Genomic DNA, 23,576 nt, shown 5'->3' on the forward strand with positions numbered 1-23,576 from the left:
TGGTTCGAATTCCAGCCAGGTATTATTTATGCTAATCTCCTTTGGCAAGAAATTACTTCACATTTGCCACTCTCCACCCGGGTTATCCTGGTTTATATTATGCTAGCAACATAGAAACTAATTAAAATAACAATGATTTACTATGGAAAACTGTAAATGAACTCTTAGGCAAAACAAATGTAGAAGTAGTGATTTTGTCTTCATTAATGAATAACAATTTATATATCCAATTAAAATTTCAAACGATTGTGATGAGTATTATATAGATGTAGGCCTTAATTTATCTGCTAACATTGATTCCGGTGGTATGAATACACAAAGTACTTCATTGATTCCCCTTGTATTTTTTTTTATTTCTTACTCCAACCAATGGTTTTGAAATTATTGATGTGGTTTAACACTTGATCCTACCAAATACATGTATAGTGCCCCTGATGGTATAGATGTTTACTTCTTGAAACAAATAATCTTTAATATTGTAACCCCCCTGGCATATATATTTAACTTATCATTTTTAACGGGTGTATGCCCGAATACCCTTAACATCGCTGAAGTGATTCCTATTTATAAAAAGGATTATTCCTCAGTATTAAAATAGGTAATTATAGGCCAATTATAGTTTATTGATTCCTAACCAGTTTGCATTTTAAAAAAGGGCATTCTATCGATTATGTAAATTTGTATATGTATCAAATAATTGAGGCTTTTTTAACAGTGTTCATATTATTGGAGTATTTATGGACCTTTCAAAAGGTTTTTCAAATGAAAGATCATATTATCTCATACATTACATTACTATGGCATAAGAGGTCAAGCCTTTTCTTGGTTTATTAATTATTTTCAAGACAGACAATAATACGTATCTTTCCAGAGTCACAAATCATAATTAAAAAGTATGAAATTTGGTGTGCCACAAGGATCTATGCTGGGTACATGAATTTATTATTTATATAAATGATATTATTATTAAAATCCTCTTCACTTTTAAGTATTATTTTTGCTGATGGTACGAGTGTTTGTTATTCCATAAAAACTTTGATATGCTCATAACGCCGTTAAATTTTTAATTAATGTACATTTCTAAGTGGTTTAAATTTAATAAATTATCATTAACTGTAAGTAAAACATATTTCACTATGTTTAGAAAGACTAATATACAAGATATAAGTGATGTTTGATATTGAGATCGACGGCTAGTCTCTCATTGAAGAACAATTTGTAAAAAAATTGAAGAGTCACTATGGACCCTCATTGAAATTTTAATGAGCGTATACTCTATTTACTTACGTGAATATCAAGGATTGTAGGAATACTGCTTAAGTTAAAGAAAAATCTTTCTGAAAGATCTATGATTATATTATATAATGCTTTAATTTCATCACAAGTGCTGTATTGCAATATTGTATGAGACAATTGTAGTTAAACAAGAAATAATTCCTTATTTTTGCTTCAAAAGAGAGTGATTCGCATGATTTCTAACTCAAATTATTTATCACACACGGAACCTTTGTTTCATCGTTTAAAAGCATTAAAAATACAAGATAGGGTAGGTGCAGGGCATTGGAGACCCTTAAGCACATTTACATAATTTACATAAACAGGAAAAATGTTACACATACAGAAAGTTTTGTATTCTCTCGAGTAACTTCTTCTCTTTATTTGGTAACAAAAGTGTGGGCATGATGTAACTGATTAATAAGATAACAATGATTAATGACGGCAGCACCAAAGGTCTCTCATTACCTGCATGTGCAGGTAATGAGGGACAGTTACAAATCAAGACATTTTACATACAATTTGAATGAAAATGGGGTTGTTATGGTTAGTTCAAACACATTTTGAAACGATTTTAAAACAATGTGGCCCAAAATATTTTTGTACATGGACAATTAACCAACCAGCATCGGGTCATTGACTGTCCTCGGCATACTCGACATTCTTTTTTATTAAGTTATTGTTTTGGGGAAAATGCAGAAATAAAATAAAATAAAATGGAACCAGGTGTAAATTGGTAGCTGTCAATTGCTTGGGTAATAGTAAATTGCAGGGATCGCATGAAGATCAGTATCAATATAAAACCTTATAATTAGTATTGCTACTATGACTATTGTTCTTACTGTTGTTATTACAAATCCGGGTGCCTGGATGTATGTGTGCGTGTGTGGTTGCAAGTTTGTTAATTTGCTCAGGGGCCTTCAATTTACAAGCTTTTTGCTACGATGTAGGCCTCTGCGTTTCAAACAGACTGTGTTTTTTTGTTCACGTCTTGTTTTGTGCAGGTGCTTGGTAATTATCAAGTAGAATTTTTCGTGCATTAATAAATTGTTTTATGATCAAAGTCATGTTGTACATTTGTTTATTGCAACTTTCTTGATTATCAACCATGAACTGCACATATCATCACTTTATATTCTTTTATATTATGTTTGAGAATGATAACAAATGAAATGTATAAACAAAAACTATTATTATTATTATTATTAGCAGTAGTAGTGTATATATATCATTATTATTATTATTATTATTATTATTATTATTATGATGATGATGATTATTATTAGTATTCTCCTAATCATTATTATGGTTGATTGTCAATTTTGTCATCGTGATTTTTCTTCAATTGTATTCTATATACATATCAGGCGCATGGTTAGGGTACAACTTTTAATTTTAGTAAACGAATTCGTTTTCACTGGCTACCTGCCGTAGCAACAAACGGAATTAACAAAAAAGACTAAACTCCGTTTCGTTGACAATCAACCGTAGACGAAAGACTTCATGCATGGCTGATTGTCAAAGAAACGGAGTTAAGTCTTTTGTCGATTCTAATTGTTGCTACAGCAGGCAGCCAGAGAAAACGCATTCGTTTGATAAAATTACGGAAATGCAAGCACTACTTTAAACAAACAGAACTTTGTTATTTCTAGCTCATTTTTCCTGACTGAGGTGTCATATGAAATATAGAAATGTGATTTTCTCTTTGAAATTCAGATACCGTCCGCCAAATGACGTTTTGGTGTCCTTCCTTCAAATTCATTTTAACCACTCATGCGTGAAATCTAGTATGTCTACTGTGTATTTAATGAAGAAGTAAGATACTACAGATAATAAAGTGTCTTCTACACCCTCGTTCGCTTTGGTCACTCGCAAAGTTAATATAGTTTCAGGCAGCGAGGTGCGTGATTGCCTTCATATTCGAGCAGTATAGTGCCCATTATAATTATCTTTTTATTTGGCAGCGAGATGCCCGAATATTATCACGCTCTACTCTTGTACAGGTTTGCTCATTGACGACGGCAGGGGAAAACTACATGTAGTTTGGACATGAATTACACATTCAATAATTCCGAGAAACCGGCCCCAGGTCCCTGTCTTGTTTAGTATCTGCTTAGTATTATTATCTTTATTATCATTACTGTTATTGAGGGGGTCAAGTTTTCTCAGATCATGCAATGTCAAGGCGGTGTGCCCTTGAATGGCTGTTAAGTTGTAAGTGCACATTGATCTATCCATCCAACTTAAAATGTAGTAAATGGGAAATAAGCTTTGATCGATCGTCCCATCGATTGGAAGCCCTTCGGACAGTCTGTGTCTTTGACCCCCCCCCCCCCCCCATCACCACCATCGAATTGTGTACTGTACACCTCACCAAATAAACCGGAGAAGGTAATGATTGAAATTAACCCATAAAACGACTAGGATGTACAAACAGGGGGAACAGGCGTTGAACAAAATATGTTGTGACATTACGTTCCCTCCTCATGCTCTGCCCACTCTCTCTCTCTCTCTCTCTCTCTCTCTATCTTCTCTTGTCTCTCTCTCTTTGTCTTTGTTTTTCTTTTTTAGGGCTTTTTTACTGGTATGATTTCAATACCAAAGTATGAAAAGTATCACCATTACTAACATCAAAGGGCAATGTGAAAAACATGGAGTTTTCTGTTTTAAGTTTTTTCTCTCAAATAACTAACTCTCCCCCCCCCCTCTCTCTTTCTCTCTCTCTCTCTCTCTCTCTCTCTCTCTCTCTCTCTTTCTCTGTGTTCCTCTCTTTATCTCCCCACTCTCCCTCCTCCTCCTCTGATCATGCTTATCATTTTTTGTCTTCACCGATGTGGGGGTATTGTTCGACATTTCCCACAACTTTCTTAGACCTGATATTAGAAAAGTTTCCATTCAAATGTGATGGTCGTGCACTTTTGTTTTAACAAAGTGACCGTATTCAGAGATTAATACTGGATAGGTGCTCATGAGAATTAGGTAATCATTATCCATTAATACAACAGCGGTGCATTCCATGATACACAGTTGCAAGTATTATTTTCAGAAGGGCGAACAAAATATATTCATGACGTAACAATGGGAGTGATTCCTCTACAAAGCATGTAGTGGTGCCTCTCCCATGTTGAAAAGATGTGTGGATGTTTGGGGTCATTCAGTCCCTGTGGATACCACAGCCCAAACTGGTTTATAGTATTGCAATCCTCCCCCCTTTTTTTTTTGTTCTTCTCTGTCTGAAACGACATGAACGAAGTGGTCATCCGACCTACCCCACTATTGGTTCAATAGTTAAAACGGTTCAAAGTTATCCCCACTTTCCCATATTACATATAATAAAACATTAACAAAACAAAGCAGTGCATTACCAAAAATCGGTATGATAATAATGTCGCAATTATTAAATGATGTGCATACTTCTTTACTGAACATATATATTGTATTATATACCTCACTTAAGAAATCCAGCCATCTGATTGGTCGAAATTGCATTCATAAACTCTAACTATTCCTGTAAAATACCCATAGGTTGACATGTTAGAAAATGGTCTGAGCGATCGAGGATACCGTACGTGTGCGATGAAATGGTCGGTAATTTCAATACAATTGAATCTCGATCGATCTTACCGACAATTTTATCTTGCATTGTTGACATGAAGAAGAAAATAAACTTCCAAAAACAACATCTGCCGATAGATCTTGATCTAAGTTCGTATAAAAACAACTATTTCTCTCAAAGCAGTCATTAATACTATAAAGTGCATACACTGCATACTTCTTTATTGAACATATATATTGTATTATTATTATTTTTTTAATGCAGAAAATATAATCATTCTTAATTACATCATAACTTGAGAAAAAAAGGGGGAACCTATAAAAAGAAGCAGAGCTTGTGAAACTTTATGTCCCCTTTTAGGAAGAAATCAAACTTTTACTCAAGCACGAAAAAAGGGAGAAAATAACAAGTTTAGTGCAAGGGCAGAGAGGTAAAAGGGAAAATAATAAAAATAGGATAGACAAGGAAGAAGGAGAAGGAGAAAAGGTGAAAGAACAGGAAGGGGAGAGGAGAGAATGAAAGAAATATATATATATATATATATATATATATATATAGAGAGAGAGAGAGAGAGAGAGAGAGAGAGAGAGAGAGAGATAGGGGGATGCAGCATCCTAATTTCACAAGTTAGAGTTCAAGCAAGTTAATTTCAACACAAGGGTAGTACGCAGTTGTAACAATGGAGGACTGTCAGGATTATCACGAGAAGCCTATTGAAATTTACAAAAAGATAAACCTGTTGTAGGTTAATGCATGGTTTCTTATTAGATATACATCTGATTGCATACTTTAGAGTTGCCAAGTCCTGCATCCACAAAAATCCCCTGATAGTTGGGAATAGGCCGGCTTACTAACAATTTTAGGCATACTGTTTAAAGAAAGCAACAAGTAGCGTCCATGCATTTGAATATTTAGTAAACCGGTCTTTTGGGAATAATCAATAATCTTTTGTTGTTATATCGTTTTACAAGCCAGCTGCTACAAGATTAAAATCTTGGCGAATGGCACAATCAATAAGGTGGTTCGATTATTAGAACCTGCTTTCTAAACCGTCATTGATTATTTCTGTGCGAAGCTCTTTGGTCACAGATGCTACACACACAGTTGCATCACAATGGATAGATATGAGCATTTTTAAGATGAGCGTAAATTGTAAGCGACGTATTATAGGCGCCACACATTTTTCTTTCTCTTGGGAAATATTTCTATTAGGCTGCTTTCAGTCATCACTGATCGCTGGATTAGAAAGTAAAGTATGTGTCCGTAACTGACGAGGAGGAAACGAGAGGTTGATACTCAAGATCAGGATGTCGAAGAAGTTTTCACGAGGAGTGAAATCCATAGGTTCGTTTTGTGTAGGTCTGTTGACCAACGCATCAACAAGACGAGAGAAGAATGGCGGAGAGCCGGGTGGCACAAGAGTGGGAGATGGCACCTGTCGTCTGCCTTTTAAACCAAACAGAACTTGCTTGTCCGCTGCGGTCTATCTACTCATTGGTGCTAGTGTCGTGTCTACTCTCGCCCTGTGGCAATTTTTGAATTATAACAGCTTAACAGGTAGGTCTTGGAGAATAAATAGGATATTTTCAAAATTTGATTCTAATACTAGGTTTTAAGAAATATCACCTTTTTACCGATAACGAAAGTACGAAACAACCAATACAAACCGAATCAAAACAATTTAGACATTTGATCGTGCACACAATATACGATGGTTATCGCAAACGCTTTTAACTCATTCTTTGTTGAAATTTAAAAAAAATACCAGCCCAGCTGAAATGCTCTAGAGTTATACCTGTCCACACAAATGAGCAGAGGTCAGAGATGGGAAACTATAGGCCAATCTCAATACTATCAGTAATTATATAGTTATTTATCGTCAAATAGTATTATTGACGTGAAGCAATCCGGATTTAGGCCTCAGCACTCGACGGCGACTGCCCTTCTGAATGTCACAGAAGACTGGTTGGATAGTTTGGATGAAGGGGACATTGTTGGAATGGTCACAATCGACCTTAAAAAGGCTTTCGATACGGTTGACCATGCTATCCTCCTTGATAAGCTAAAATTGATTGGACTTTACAAAAGGGCTTGTGAATGGTTCCTTAACTACCTGACTGATAGAAGACAGTACACGGTTGTAAATGGTGTAAAATCAGACGAACTGAATGTAATTTGTGGAATTCCACAGGGGGCCAATTTAGGCCCCCTGTTTTTTTACCATATATGTAAATGATTTATCAAATTGTATTAAAAGATGTAGTATATCGTTGTACGCTGATGACACATGCATATATTACCCTGGTAAAACAACAGAAACTTCTGAAAATGTCATTAATGCTGATCTTATACGTCTTTCAAAATGGTTGAATTCAAACAAATTATTTCTCAATACTAAAAAATGTGAGGTCATGTTAATTGGATCTAGAACCAAAGTTAAAAATCGAACGATTAATATGTTTATAAATGATGTAAAACTCAATCAGATAGATCATTGCAAATACTTAGGTATATATATAGATCACAATCTCGATTGGGACGAATATGTTAATTTTCTGAGAAAAGATATTATTAAAAAGCTGTACCTATTTAAAAGAATTAGGAACTATATATCTAAGAATATTGCACTTATGTTTTATAAAACAATGTTACAAAGTAAACTTGACTATTGTGATGTGGTTTGGAGAAATATAAAGAAAAAGTCTTCAGGTCCTCCAGAATAGAGCCCTCCGAATTATATTAAAAGTTGATGCCAGATATTCTACAATTTCCTGTATCAGCAGTTAAAGCTTGATTTTTTTTAGAAAAAAGAAGAGATAAACATGCCCTTGACATGATGTATAAAATTGCTAATCACAATTGTCCTAATTACTTGCTAGATTTATTTGAACTAAAGAAATGTAATTATAATATGAGAAGTTCAATTAATAATTGTTTACTACCTAAATTAAAAACATGTTTTAAAAAAAGATATTTCGGTGCGAAATGCTGGAACTCAATCTCACCAGAACTTAAACGTGAGTTATCTATTATAAATTTCAAACGTAATCTAAATAAGTATATGGAATCAAGAGCCCTTAATGAGTAATCCTCGTCCCCTTTTAATATTTCATATGTATTTTTAGTGTATGTTATATTTGTTTTGTATATATTTATGTTATTATTATTATGTTGAATTATGTTGTATATATGTTATTTTGATATTGTATGTTTTTATGTATATGCACGGCCCTACGGAAGAACAGTCCGCGGGCTGAGGTAGGCCTCCGTGTTTAAATAAATGAAATGAAATGAAATGAAATGAAAACATAGCAATGATCGATGGACAAATCGATACCATAAAATGGACGTCTGCCGCACACAATATGGTGGAGGGTTGGGGTCAGGAGGGCCCTCAAAAATGGGCAAAAAAAATTGAACTAGATTAGCAAAAAAGGGCTAGTTTGAACCTGATGAAAAATGCTCGGTACGATCTCTTATCATGAATGGCCACTACAAGACATTTCAAATGGTGAGGGTGGGGTGCGTGTCAGACAACCATAATCAATGCCCCAAAATGAGCTAGCTTAGCGAACAAGAAACTACATACACCGGGCATGGTGGCTCAGTTGTTAGAGCGCCCGCCTCATGAACGGGAGGTCGTGAGTTCGAACCCCGGCCGAGTCATACCAAAGACTTATGACAATGGGACCTTCTGCCTTCTAGCTATAGGCGCTCAGCATATTAGATTGGAGAAGGGTAGTAATAACATATTATGTTATGCAGGGCCCGCTGGAAGAACAGTTTCATAACTGAAGTGGCTACCCTGGGTAAATAAAAGTTATTATTATTATTATTATTATTTTATTTATGAAACCAGATGGCCATAAACGCCATACGCCAATCATTAGAGCATAATAGAAATAAAGAAATAGAGGGAAAACAACTAGATTGAAGAGAAGAGTAACCGGATAAAATCGGGTGGACAATATACATTATAAGTCATTGTATCATGAATGACAACTTCCAAGCATTTGAAGTGGTGTAGTTGGTCCGTCAGACGGTACTATACCAAGTTTGGTGCCCTTAAACGAAGGTGCATAAATTTGTCGAGTTCAGAGATATATGCCGCCGTCCTTTTTATAATACCATTCATCCTTCAGGCCAGACGTTTTATGTGAAGACTTGATTATTTCGCTTATTACTCAGTAATTATCCGTTTTCTTTAATAATTATTTGACAGATATACGTTTTACTTATACATTATGTGGTAATAATTTTGTCGGATTTTGTAGAATTCATTTTCGATCGTTACTAGAACTCGGTATTATTTTCGACTTTGCATATTAAACCTCTTTACAGGGCCTTCTGTGTCTCAAGCAAGGTCTCGGACGTTGAAAGATAAACATAGTACTTCCGGGGATCTTCGGGATTTGTTCGACTTATCCAATGTTAACGATGAGCTAAAGAACCTTTTCATGGTTGAGCCTGCTATCGAACAATCCGGAATTAGAGCGCAGATGCTGGAGCAAGAAAAGGTCGTCGCAAATTACGAGAGAGAAGAGAAAGAAAGAGAAAAGGAAATCGGAGCTTCACTACAAGCAGGTCACGGTATGCTGTTTATTTGGTTTACTTATTACACTTTGAATAATAATAGTAATAATAATAATAATAACAATAATAGTGTAAACGTATAAAGCGCACACACCGTCCCGGGACGCTCATGGCGAAGAGATGATACTGATGGGTATTAAGGATGTAGATATAGGCCTAAATATATCATCAAGAAATTATTCAATACAAAATACTATGTATAGACATTTTGAAGTTTACAGTATTTTCATGATCAGAGTAAAATGCAAGTATGAAACGAAGCTAAACCAACTTCCTACCCCCTATTTTTAGAATTTGTAAGCCTTGACATTAACCTTGTTCGCATGTCATAATAGGGTTTATAAGTTGTTTACGAAGGTAAGGACGAGCATTTCGTTGACGCAATGCATTACTTAAAACATTCTGAGAGAGCACCATCCAGAAGAGAGATCTTTCCATTTTAGAGCAGACATTCATGTGGGTCATTCGGTGAGCCCCCAACATGCATAAAGCCCCTTGGATCGTTCTAATACCATCCTGCAGAAAATTTAATTAATTATTCTAAAAGCCTTGGGAAGAATTTTACTAAAACTTCAAAAGTTAGACGCTCATCATACATACTCCACGATATATTTAAATGTTGTCACTGGTTTCAACTAATTGTTTATCAATATAAATCTTGACGTGTAAAAAATGTTGGAGTTGCTGTCTCGAACCAAACATCTTATATTTTATTTTTCCCTGTATTGAGCGTCAATCTATGTGTTATGAAGCAGTCACTCGCATCCAATAAACCAATATGAACGTGTTTTTTTAAGCTCATCATTTTTTTAAAGCTTTCAATGGCAAGACGGAATAATTTGCAAAGAATGATAATTTTACAAGCCATTATAGATATAGACTGAGGGAGACAGATTTGATACCTTGTCATCTAATTCCATTATTCATGTTGTCATGTAAAATACGATGTTAAAAATTTGCGTTCGCTTTCTCATCGTCCTGCATTATTGAAAATATTTATTCTTTTGAGTATCGAATGCTTTGGTGTTCAAAACAACAATGGCTCTTACTAAATAATTATTCTGATTTCTGTTCTCTTTTTTCATGCATAGGTCCTTTCTCATGTACCGCAAAACCGATATGTCCTGAAATCGATATACCAGGACTAGGTAAGAAAATGTATCAGTTCACCGAGAAAATACGGAACTACAGAGGATATTATGACACAGTGAATAATGGAATATAATTTGAATACGGGACAAAAAGGGAAATAGGTATACTTCAATATAAAGGGATTGCGTGATAAAGGGAGTACGGGACAGGGCAAACACGGACAGAGGGGATATGTGATAGACATGATAGATGGGATGGACACTAGGATTACGGGACAGAGAAAATATATGGACGTAGAGAACACAGGGACAGAGGGAATACAGGGACAGAGGTAATACAGGTACACATGGACAATACAGGTATAGAGGGAATACAGGGACAGAGGAAAGAAAGGGACAGAGGGAATACAGGGACAGAGGGAATACAGGGACAGAGGGAATAAAGGGACGTAGGGAATACAGGGACAGAGTGAATACAGGAAAAGAGGTAATACAGGGGTAGAGGGAATACAGAGACAGAGGAAATAAAGGGACGTAGGGAATACAGGGACAGAGGGAATACAGGGACAGAGTGAATACAGGGACAGAGTGAATACAGGGACAGAGTGAATACAGGGAAAGAGGGAATACAGGGACAGAGGTAATACATGGATAGTGGGAATACAGGGACAGAGGGAATAAAGGGACGTAGGGAATACAGGGACAGAGGGAAAACAGGGACAGAGGTAATACAGGGATAGAGGGAATACAGGGACAGAGGAAATAAAGGGACGTAGGGAATACAGGGACAGAGGGAATACAGGGATAGAGGGGATACAGGGAAAGAGGGAATACAGGGACAGAGGGAATAAAGGGACAGAGGAAAGAAAGGGACGTAGGGAATACAGGGACAGAGGGAAAGAAAGGGACGTAGGGAATACAGGGACAGAGGGAATACAGGGACAGAGGGAATACAGGGATAGAGGGAATACAGGTACACATGGACACATGGAATACAGGGATAGAGGAAAGAAAGGGACGTAGGGAATACAGGGACAGAGGTAATACAGGGACAGAGGAAAGAAAGGTACAGAGGGAATACAGGGACAGAGGGGATACAGGGACAGAGGTAATACAGGGATAGAGGGAATACAGGGACAGAGGGAATACAGGGACAAAGTGAATACAGGGAAAGAGGGAATACAGGGACAGAGGTAATACATGGATAGAGGGAATACAGGAACAGAGGGAATAAAGGGACGTATGGAATACAGGGACGTATGGAATACAGGGACAGAGGTAATACAGGGATAGAGGGAATACAGGGACAGAGGAAATAAAGGGACGTAGGGAATACAGGGACAGAGGGAATACAGGGATAGAGGGGATACAGGGAAAGAGGGAATACAGGGACAGAGGGAGTACAGGGACAGAGGAAAGAAAGGGACGTAGGGAATACAGGGACAGAGGAAAAGAAAGGGACGTAGGGAATACAGGGACAGAGGGAATACAGGGACAGAGGTAATACAGGGATAGAGGGAATACAGGTACACATGGAATACAGGGATAGAGGGAATACAGGGATAGAGGTAATACAGGGTCAGAGGAAAGAAAGGGACAGATGGAATACAGGGACAGAGGGAATACAGGGACAGAGGGAATACAGGGATAGAGGGAATACAGGGACAGAGGGAATACAGGGACAGAGGGAATACAGGGACAGAGGGAATACAGGGATAGAGGGAATACAGGGACAGAGGGAATACAGGTACACATGGACACATGGAATACAGGGATAGAGGGAATACAGGGACACGAGGAAAACAGTGATAGAAGGAGTAGAGGGACACGAGGAAATACAGGGACACTAATAATTCCGAATGCAGAGGAATAACGGGCAGGGGAAATACGGGAAGAAAGAAAAGATACCAAATAATGGCACTACGAGACTGACTAATTACATTAGTTAAGGAATATGAACGGATTACGGGACAGGAAATAGGGGCCCACTTAACACGGTGAACTGCAAATACGAGTGCGGAAAGGATTTTCAGGTTTTTCATCCGACTTCATTCATATTGAAACAGAAATCGTTTTTAACATGTTTATTCATTACAAAAAATAACTTTTGTGCCACGTGACATAGTTTTCTACAGTTTGGTTATATGATTAGATTCATCTACATAAAGAATTAAGTAATATGAAAAACATGATTATACAATTTTAAAACAATTCGCTCATTAGTTCATTAATCCATGAATACCATGCAACAAACCATTTCAGTGAATTAATTTTGTATATAATTGAAATATAAATGAGAGAGATATATTTTTTTTCCAAAAAGAATTTGCCTGACGACATCTACATGTATGTATTTTTTCTGTGATACAGTTGGCAAGAGGAAACTGGATTTGAATGACATTTCCATGGTCCATGCAGAGGAAATCATTTTTGGACCCTTGGCGGAAAATGTTCGGACCGCTGTGAAACGAGCCAATGAGATTCTTTATAAGAAACTCGTTGATCCCATGACTGGAAACATCACCCACGTTGATTGGCTCTTCGATCAAGTCATTGAACCGGAAGCAATGAATATAAGCAATTATTGGTATCTTCCGGGTGGACATTTTAAACCAGTAAATTGTTTACCGAGATGGAAGGTAAATATTGCTTCGAATTTCTTGAGTGACGTGGTGTCGTCTAAAAAAAAAACTGACAACAAATCTGTAGATTCAAAGACTCTACTCCTGCTCTATGAAAGGATCGTTTTGCCATTTGCCTTTATTATCCCTCTCTCTCCTCCTATGCTCTAAGTTCGCATAAGACACTGGATAATTATTTGAAGAAAATGTGTAAACTACAGTTATCACATAGGCCGAGATTTGTTTATGTATACAAGAGAGCTTGAGAATGCGATTTCCAAATCAGCTTGGTCAACCATCGAGTGGTCACGCTTCACCTTTTCTGCGAGATCCTCCGCATCGCCCCCCCCCCCCACCCCAGGCTCATTTGGCAAACTCACACGTATCTCACGTCTATAATTACTTTTAGGAAGCCATATTGGTGTACTTTATATTTGAGTGTTAAAGTTAGTGAAAGAGATATATACAAAGATCGTTAGATATGTGATCTGTTGTTGGCAATTTTTATATCCTTTTACTGCTCCGTTGGAAAAAAATATCTTATTTGCTCATGCGTGAGTTCGTGGAGTGATCCTGGACGGTGCGAAAGAGCTTCACAGAAATGAGGAAGCGTAACCACTCTATAACGCGTTTTGCTTAACCTGACAATAAGGCCTTCAAAACAAAATGAAGTTTTCAATGAGTGCTGTAAGTACAGTTTGTAAACTAGGAAATTTAAAGATTTTCTCACGGTCGCTAATTTGTGACCTAGATAAAAGTAATAGATGGACATTAGAATACAAATTTTGTAATACTGTAAAAAATTGCTAAATCTTCATTTTTTAGGAAGCGGTGGGAAAAAACATATTTCAATCCCCAAGTAAGTTAGATAAAATGTTTTTGCTCTTTCCTCACATTCATGTATTACATTCCTCTCTGTCCGTTTAGGTTGCTGTTTTGATACCATTTCGAGATCGATTTCATCATCTTCCAATCCTTCTGCGATACATGATACCGATGCTTCAGAGGCAGCTACTCGATTTCAGCTTCTTTATTATTGAGCAGGTAGGACTATGTATTCGACATCTTTTATTTCATTTTTGTGCTCTGTTTAAATGGGGTCGTCGATCTGGGGGGGGGGGGGGGGGTACATTTGCACTTGCTACAAAATGATGTCGGAAACAAATAAAAGTAGTGGCAGTACTTTGGTTTGTTGACAAAGGCTCTTTGTCCTGGTCCTGGACACGGTCATTGCTCGGCGCTTACACCCTTGGACAAGGTGTTAGACCAGTTTCATCTTTTTTATTTTCATAATTATCATTGTTGTTGATGTTGTTGTTAATATTATTATCATCATTACCACCATCGTCATTAATGTTCATGTGATCGCATTGTGATAGAAACTATCTTGGAACTCAGGAAAGGGAAAGGTTGATCGTGTTTTACGAATGGTTCGTTTTATATTGTGCTGACTGTCTCATACCACGGTTGCTGAACATCACTGGGAATGACTATACACCGATGGGAGAATATGGGGTTACGGGTCACACATATGACTTTAAATCTCGGTCCAAGGTTTAGGTCGTCAATAGATATATTTATTTTTAATATGAGGTTATTGAAGGAGCGGTATTGTGAATAATAGCATTCTTCCCATGATACTTGACATAGGAATAACGTTTGCACATTACTTTTGCACATTACTTTCATCTTTTCAAAGGCCTCAAATAGGTCTCTCGTCAATAAGTTTGGTGAAAAATTTAAATACATTTTGAATAACCTCCTCCACAGACAACAAGAAAGTTATGTACACAACAATCTGAATCGTCCATTGTATAACACGACTATCTCCTTGCTAGAGAGAGAGAGAGAGAGAGAGAGAGGGAGAGAGGGGGAGAGAGCGAGAGAGGGAGAGAGAGGGGAGAGAAGGGAGGGGGCACTATGAATATGACGGACAAAGAGAGAGGACAAAATAAACAGTTCCTCAGGTAGAAAAATGAACATCCCTTCACTGCTCTTATGTAAAAATGTGTAGAACAGGTGTCACATGCATATTCACCTGTTCTACCAATTTTACATAATAGCAGTGAAGGGATGTTCCTTTGTCTACCTGAGGAACTGTATACTTTGTCCTCTTCGTTTGTCCGTCATGTTCATAGTAGGGGCGAACGAGGGTAGCCACTTTTTTTTTTTATAGCATTTGGTTTTTCCTTCTCTCTTTTTTCCCCAGGCCAATCAAGAACTCTTCAACCGCGCGATGCTCATGAACATCGGCTTCCTCGAATCGCTCAACTTCACCGACTACGATTGTTTCGTCATCCATGACGTCGACCATGTACCCATCGATGACCGTAATTATTACGGATGTTCCAGTATGCCCAGACATTTTGTCTCCGGTGCTGATAGGTGGAATTACAAGTAAAGACATTTTACACTTCAGTGAATGGTTTCTAAGTAGGTGTTGTGGTCTAGTGGATAAGTCACCGGACTGTAGATCATATTAGGTACGGCGTACAAATCCCAGCCCAGCATTACCGTCATTTGGCAAGACACTAATCTATATTTACCACTCTCCACCCAGGTGTTAAATGGGTACCCGGTAGGATGCGAACGTTAATGTAGTTTGCTCAGCATTTGGGAGCGTGTGTAAGATTGCGCCTGGCTGGAATGTTCCCCAGGGAGTGGAGAATATGCATACATTGTGTACGGGCAAGCCTGAATCTGATGACCGGAGTAATAATATGTCTGTAAAGTGCTTAGAAACATCGTCAATGTATTAAGTCGCTATATTAACACGGAACATCGTTATTATAGGTATATGCCAGTCGTAAGCTTTTTTTTTTCTTCTTCAAATATACTGACAATGTACCATACTCGAATCTGATTTTTGGAGGTATATCCGATATTTGATTTGGCGACACTTACTTCCTTCATTTAATAATAATAGTTCGTCCCTATATAGCGCATTTCAGGACCGCAGGCCCTATCAATGCGCTTTACAGATATATATTATTACCCCGGTCATCGAATTCATGCCTACCCGCACACAAGGTATGCGCATTATCCACTCCCTGGGGAGTATTCCAGCCAGTCGTCATAAACCACATTAGCTTTCGCATCCTACCCGGTACCCATTTAATACTTTGGTGGAGAGTGGCAAATGTAGATCAATGTCTTGCCAAAGGACATTAGAGCCGCGGTGGGACTTGAACCGCGGACCTTGTGATCCACCGTCCGGTGACATATCCACTCGACCACGAAACCTCAACAGAGTTAGGGCTATAGGATATGAACTGGTTTTGAGGTTTTATTTAGGGTTAAGCATATTAGGCATTTAGGTCCATTGTTGACGTTTGAAAATCGATAGGAGTAAATTGGAAATTGGTTTCGGCACAATCGCCACCGGACCATACATCGTACTCCTTTAAAGAAGACGATACCAAAATCTAAAATTCCATAGACTCTTGCAAACATCCAGTTGTCGATATTGTCGTTAATAGTCCCGAGATATATCCTTGTGAGCAATGACCAGCATAAATCGTTTTTCCAATTTTATTCTAGATTACCGTATGACAACTTCTTCGGTGCCGTCACTGGTCTTACTAAAGGCAACATCCGAAGCATCAACGGCTTCCCAAATGTTTACTGGGGGTGGGGTGGTGAGGATGATGAAATATGGAAGAGGGTGAAAGACGTTGGCCTCGAGATCACCCGCCATAAAGGACCCATCGCCCATTATGACGTCATCAGACATCATCACAAAAGCGCACCCCTGGCAAAAGACAGGTAAGCATTGCATTTACCTTGGATGTGATCGTGGATTCATTTGACGAAACCAACCCAATAAAAGGTATATATTTGTCCGCGATCTACAGAGTTTTCATGACAAAACTAAAAACAACTTGACATGGCATCAAGTTTCAAGTTTCAAGTTTTATTTATCTTTCTTTCTTAACACACTTTACAAATATGACATGAATATAACAAGTTTACAGAATATGGCGTTACAAAAGAAAGATGAGGTGACCTTGGTTGAAAGCAAGGCTTGTGGATTTAAGGTCCCTCATGAGTAGCTTATGAATATGTCCTAAAAGAACAAAACTCGTCAGATAAGAATAATGCATACATTTAAGTGCTGACAAACTAAACTACCTAAACAACTGATAAAATATAAACATAAATAAGTATAATAAAATCTACTGACTACTAAATAATTGCTATAAACAAGAGAAACAGGAAAATACAACGAGCAACAGGACTGAAACACAGACAAAAACAAAAAAAGACAGATGAATAGATGTGAGAGATGGGAGTAGAATTATGCTGACCTATATAGTAATTAATTTTCCTAAATATTGATCACAACTATAAATCTAGACGATATCGACTCAAATATAGTAACTTCAGTTTGCGCTTAAATACATAAATACTGAATGATTGCGCTATTCTTGGTTCAAGGGAATTTCAAAACCTAAGTCCAGTGGACCCCACAGTAGTAAGGGCAAATTGCGTTCTAACAAGAGGCAAGTGATATGCTTGCGCCTGACGTGTGGAATAACTATGAACTTGGTTATTTTTCTTTAATATTCTAGCCAAGGCTACTGGCAGTAGACCTGCATTCAATTCATACATTAGAGCTCCTAGTTGTAAATGATAAATATCTTTAACTTTCAAAACACTACTATTATTAAAAAAAAAAAAAAAAAAAAAAAGAACATCTGTATGCGCAAGATAGTGAGTATTACAAACAATTCGTATTACTCTTTTCTGTACCAGTAGTAATTTATCCATTTGAGATTTGAACGAGTTGCCCCAAGCTAGCACACCATAGTGCAAATATGGCAAAATTAAAGTTCCGTACAACATACGTAAAATATTCAGTGGGAACACAGATTTCAATTTATAAATTACACCAGTATTTCTTGACAATAATTTACAAAGTTTACTAATATGGTACTTCCAATTTAAATGTTCATCAATATGCAGGCCAAGAAATTTAAATGTAGATACTCTTTCAATCTCAACCAGCGCTCAAAATACACGGGGGCGGTGAGCGATTCGCCCCCGTGAGCTCCATAATCGCCCCCGTCAGGTTGCTCACGGGAGCGATTGTAAAATTAAAAATCGCCCCCGGGGAATTATAAAATAAAGATTATCTTTTCTGATATAACTTTAACACAATATTGAGTATCAATTTTCAAACCTTAAACCAATGAAATGGAACTTAGATGGAGCTTCCCCCCCACCTCTATGAGTATTACCGATAAATACAACGGAAGCTCACAGTGCATGCAGCTAGTGCGGCCGTCAGCAATGCTATACTGCGTCGGAAGTAACGGTGTGCACGCTGTTCAAAGCCCAATATCTGCTGGAGCTGGAAACGATCGCGCAAAGACTGAAACATGGAGAAGTTTTTCGTTGTGAAAAGCGTGATTCCTCTTAAATCTGGTTATTCTAAAAGACCAGCAAATAATGTAACTCGACCATTAAATCAATATTGGGAAGAAGAAGAAGATGTTGCGGGGGCGGATCTAGGCGGTTTAGGGGTTAAACCCCCTCCCCCCTTGGGCTGCCAAGTGAAAATGTGATGTGCATAGAAAAAATGCTATCATGTGTCCAGACCTACACAGTATAAGTAGATGCCAGAAAAACATCACTAACGGGGGTTCAAAAAAGCACCAAAAATTCGCCTTGCCGCTTTGCGGCTCGTGGACGATGCTCCGCATGTTAGCAGATGCCAGGAAAACATCACTTACGGGGGTTCAAAATAGCAACAACAAAAATCGACTCGCGGCTCGTGGATGATGCTCCACATCGTATTGGGGTAACCCCCTCACCCTTAGCAAAAAGATGGATCCGCCCCTTTGTTTTGGAAGGATATGGTAAAGAATAAAAGTAAAGAAAGAATGTAAATAAGGTTGCTCCGAATAATGAGGAGGAAATTGTGCAGAACGGGAAGAAATGGAGAGAATGTCATTACGGGATAAAAGTCAATAACAGCAATGTAACAAGTAAATTTCTAACAGGGAAAATGCCGACTTAAATAAATGATAATGATAAAATACCAAGGAGTTTATTGGGTACAAATTCAATGAAAATTTGTATTAAAATAAGAGCCCCCGTCAGCACTAAAAGAGCCCCCGTGAGAAGGCTCACGGGGGCTCTTTTTTTCTTTGGAAGAGCCCCCGTGGACAAAAAATTAATTTGAGCCCTGATCTCAACACCATTGAACATTACATTTCCAGGCAATATACTCAGGGAATTACTAAAGAGCATATAATTAGTTTTTTAAAGATTTAAAGACAACTTGTTTGCATGAATCCACAAAGTCGCATTTGTCAACTCAGAGTTTACAGTCTGCAAAAGAGTTTGTGGATTTCTGTGAGAGAAAAATACACTCGAGTCGTCTGCGAATAAAATGAATAATAACATTTTTGCGGAAAGTTGAAAATCGTTAATATACACAATAAACAAAAGCGGGCCTAGAAGGGATCCCTGTGGGACCCCACAAGTGACGTCCCGCAAATCTGAATCAATTCCATTTAAAGTAACAAACTGTTTCCTATTTGTTAAGTAGCTTCTAAACCAATTCAATGCTATTCCCCTTACACCATAATGGCACAGTTTATCTTTTAAAATATAATGATTTACAGTATCAAACGCTTTAGAGTAGTCTAAGAAGACACCAACTGTATGCATGCGTGCATCTAAGGCACTAGATATCTTGTCCACCAAATGTAGAATAGCATGAGTGGTAGTGTGTTTTTCACAAAAACCAAACTGAAAATTAGACACAATGTTAGCATTCATCATAAATGTTAACGTCCGAGTATACATTAGCTTCTCAAGAATTTTAGAAAAGGAATTCAACAAAGAAATAGGACGATAATTATTCAAGATAAGGGCATCACCCTTTTTAAAAATGGGCACAACCTTTGCAATTTTCATTTTCATGGGTACAACACCAGTGGTCATTGATAGATTAAATGTATGTACGAGGGGTTGTACAATACCATCAATTACATTTTGTATCAACTCATTTGTTATAAAGTCGCAACCTGGACTTTTCTTATTCTTTAAATAATGTACAATATCAAATTATTCTTCTACAGTCGTTGGCAATAAAAATAAACTATTATGATTAGGGTTTTCTAAAAAAGATTGAAATGTTTTCTGAGACTCTGGGATGACACGCGACAAATTCTGGCCAACATTACAAAAATATTCATTGAATTTATCTACAATAACTTCTGGATCATCCACTACATTCCCATCAATGTTTAATTTACTTACATCAGACGCTTTCTGCTTTGGCTTAAAAACATTCCAAATCACTTTCCATGTCCCTTTTATATCATTATGTGTCGCCTGAAATTGAGCAAAGTAATACTGCTTCTTTGCAGCACGTAGGGTTGAAGTAGCATCGACCCTATCGACTGAAAAACTTTGTCTTCATCACGATCCATATCCTTACTTACTCAAAGAGATTATGGGGATCAGTTTCAGTCAAACTGTTTGGAAATGTAAAAAAAAGTGAATAGAGTGGTAGCACAAAAATATAAATATCCCGTTTACAAGTCAAATAATTGTACTAATGACTAGTAAACTAGCTCCCTCTTGTGACGATAGTAAGAATGGTTTCTTCTAAATGTCGAAAACTTTATTTGTTTAAACTGATACACTGAAAATTCCCCTAAATTTAAAAATTTGGTATGCCCCAATTGATTTTCACTCAAATATTTATGCATACGTCTTTTGAGAATTTGCCCTCCCCCTATTCTACACTAAGCCAAACAAGAAAATAGACACTTTTTATTGTCCAAAATTACCATATAAACTGCCAATAAGAACTGCCAATAAAAGTATGATACATAGATGAATCAAATTAAAGGAAAGTTTGCCAACATCAATGGGCACATTCATTTATATAACCTTTAGAAGGTTCGATTAAAAACATTGCAAAAACATTCTTGTTCAACAGTGAAAACAAAGAGGATGATTTAGCCCTGGATGCCATCTGTAGTCTCAGGATAAGTCAGGAATGTATGGTTTTGACATGCACGTTCAAGATGCCTCTCCTTTCCAGTTTTCACCTAAGTTGATGGAAAATCGGGCCATAGGATACCTCCAATGTTCGTCAACATTTGATAGACAGATGACCCTTTTTTTTCTTCAATTTTCTTTCAGAGACTCATTTATTGTTAATGGCTTTGCTCACTCATCCATGTATCGTATGATTCCAATTGCAAATCCAATCTTAAAGAAGACACATCTTTGATTAGTTTGATACATAAAGACAAGTTTTTATTAAATCTTTATATGAAAATCTTTACTGTAAATAGTGTCCATTTTCTCTTTTTTTGCTGAGTTTATACATAGGCCAATCACTTACTTACAAGATTTTACTTAGAGGGTTCAATAGGGAGCGAAATTCTCAATTGTTGTTGTTGTTGTTGCTTTGTTACTTAATTTTAAGATGCCAGAAAACAATGGTTTACTGTTTTTTCCATTACCCTCTGAATTATTTTCTCCATCAGATACAACTTGCTGAAAAATTTCAATGGGCGGTACAAAATGGATGGGTTGTCGGACATCGTTTATCCGACCCCCGTGTACGACCTCCATACTCTCTACACCAACGTCAGCGTCGACATCAAGAGGATCAAACCGCATTATCCAATGCCAGCGCCAAAGGCTGGTAATCAAGCTGATCTAGCCAAAAAGATTGCTGGACTGGCGATGAAAGGCAAGGTGGCCGCAAAAAAAGCGGGGCCGGGAGTCCGCAAGCCCGTTAGGACTCCAGCAGAAGCGAAAAAGGATCCTCCGTCTAATGTGGAGACGGGCAAGGACTCCAAGGAGGGAAAGAAGGATGAAGGGAAGGATGAACAGGCACATGGAGATGAGAAACCAGAAGGAGAGAAAGAAGTTGGTGAAGGAGAAAAGAAGGGAGGGGATGAAGGAGAAAAGAAGGAAGGGGGTGAAGGAGAAAAGACGGGCGGAGATGAAAGAGAAAATACGGGAGGAAATGAAAGAGAAAAGACAGGAAATAAAGAGGAAAAAAGAGAGTGATGAGCATTGATCAGTTTTGAACGGCCAATGGGAGTGGTTTGCCACTAAACGTTATACTACATCGAACATCCATGCACTCACTTGCCATCCGTGATATCAACGATGGTCTGATTTCCTCATATTGTATCAAATGGTTGATATTAACAGGAGATGATTCAACTTAAGTTTACACTTAAAGTATTATCGTATAACGATGACGACTTTGGGGTTTGTAGTACCTTTTCCATGGATACACTTTTTTGTAGTTACGATGATATTAAACTCCTTGAAAAATATTTCCCAATCGTTAATGATATATTTTTAAATGGTAATTTTTCTTTGTACCGCAACGCTGATACATGTATAACTCTTATTATCGTTATAGAAACTGAACCTTTACTACGTGTGAATTAATTTTCTTCAAAGTAACTTTCAGATATATCTTTTCTTAAATTCTGGAGAAAAAAACCCCTCTACCTCTGGATAAAATGTATGAATATTAGAGAGCACCTTGTACGTCTCACTTTATTGATATATCTAAATCGTATACATAGATCATACGCTCAATATACAAATTGTTATTTTAACCTTATATTCAGAGGGTGCTATGAAATGTTACAGTAATAATTAGGTCGCATCCAGAGCAATCATTTATTGTGAAGATCGATCTTTCTCTTTACCCCTTTCTTTCTCTCTCTCTCTCTCTCTCTCTTGTCTTTTTTTCTTTCTATAAACCCTGTTATCTTTCTCTCTCTCTCTCTTGTCCTTTTTTCTTTCTATAAACCCTGTTATCTTTCTCTCTCTCTCTCCCTTTTTTCATTTACCCAACTATCATCTCTCTTTATCTCTCTCTCTCTCTTCAGCTCTCTCATGTGAATCCCCCTTTCTCTCTCTCTCTTTAACTCTCTCTCTCTCCCTTTTTTCATTTACCCAATTATCATCTCTCTTTCTCTCTCTCTCTCTCTCTCTTCAGCTCTCTCATGTGAATCCCCCTTTCTCTCTCTCTCTCCCTCTCTCTCTCCCTCACACCGAAAACAAACCAATATGCATATGGCCGAGATTGTGTCGGCTTGCATGACTGTGTGACAGCGGCATCATCAATTGGTATTATTCTGTTCTCCCATTCTTCAAAGCACTTTTCCATTCCAAACTGCATCACCAGTGTTTGAGAAGGCGAACCAAGGGTACATGCAATGGTTGAAATGTTTCACGAAATTCATGGCATTTTATTTGGTAGAAATTGGTTTCTGTTTCAATTATGAAATAATACGTGATCTTGGATGTTAAATATGAAGGAGATAAATAAATGAATCTTTTTTTTTCTTTTACAAATTATATTTTACATGTAAACATATGTGTAAATACTCACACCATCAAAATGAGATTGAGATATAAACATGACAAATGGAGAAA

At 37.4% G+C, this 23,576-nt stretch overlaps 1 protein-coding gene across 1 annotated transcript; it reads left to right on the plus strand.

Annotated features, from left to right (window-relative positions):
- The first annotated feature begins 5,975 nt into the window (after positions 1-5,975).
- Positions 5,976-22,821, plus strand: LOC583786. The gene is made up of 8 exons (XM_030975736.1): positions 5,976-6,388; positions 9,173-9,421; positions 10,516-10,572; positions 12,886-13,154; positions 14,064-14,180; positions 15,346-15,533; positions 16,677-16,901; positions 21,653-22,821. The coding sequence occupies exons 1-8, from the start codon at positions 6,139-6,141 to the stop codon at positions 22,182-22,184; spliced, it is 1,887 nt and encodes a 628-aa protein (XP_030831596.1). The 5' UTR covers positions 5,976-6,138; the 3' UTR covers positions 22,185-22,821.
- Positions 22,822-23,576: the final 755 nt, after the last annotated feature.

The sequence above is a fragment of the Strongylocentrotus purpuratus genome, unplaced genomic scaffold, assembly GCF_000002235.5.
Source record: "Strongylocentrotus purpuratus isolate Spur 01 unplaced genomic scaffold, Spur_5.0 spur5_scaffold_8, whole genome shotgun sequence".
NCBI classification, from domain to species: Eukaryota; Metazoa; Echinodermata; class Echinoidea; order Camarodonta; family Strongylocentrotidae; genus Strongylocentrotus; species Strongylocentrotus purpuratus.

Excerpts from the sequence above, each read along its gene's own strand:
- LOC583786 (XM_030975736.1), top strand. The coding sequence starts at position 6,139 with ATGTCGAAGAAGTTTTCACGAGGAGTGAAATCCATAGGTTCGTTTTGT. Across the intron at positions 10,573-12,885 it reads AATCGATATACCAGGACTAG|TTGGCAAGAGGAAACTGGAT; the intron begins GTAAGAAAATGT and ends TCTGTGATACAG. Across the intron at positions 16,902-21,652 it reads GCACCCCTGGCAAAAGACAG|ATACAACTTGCTGAAAAATT; the intron begins GTAAGCATTGCA and ends TTTCTCCATCAG.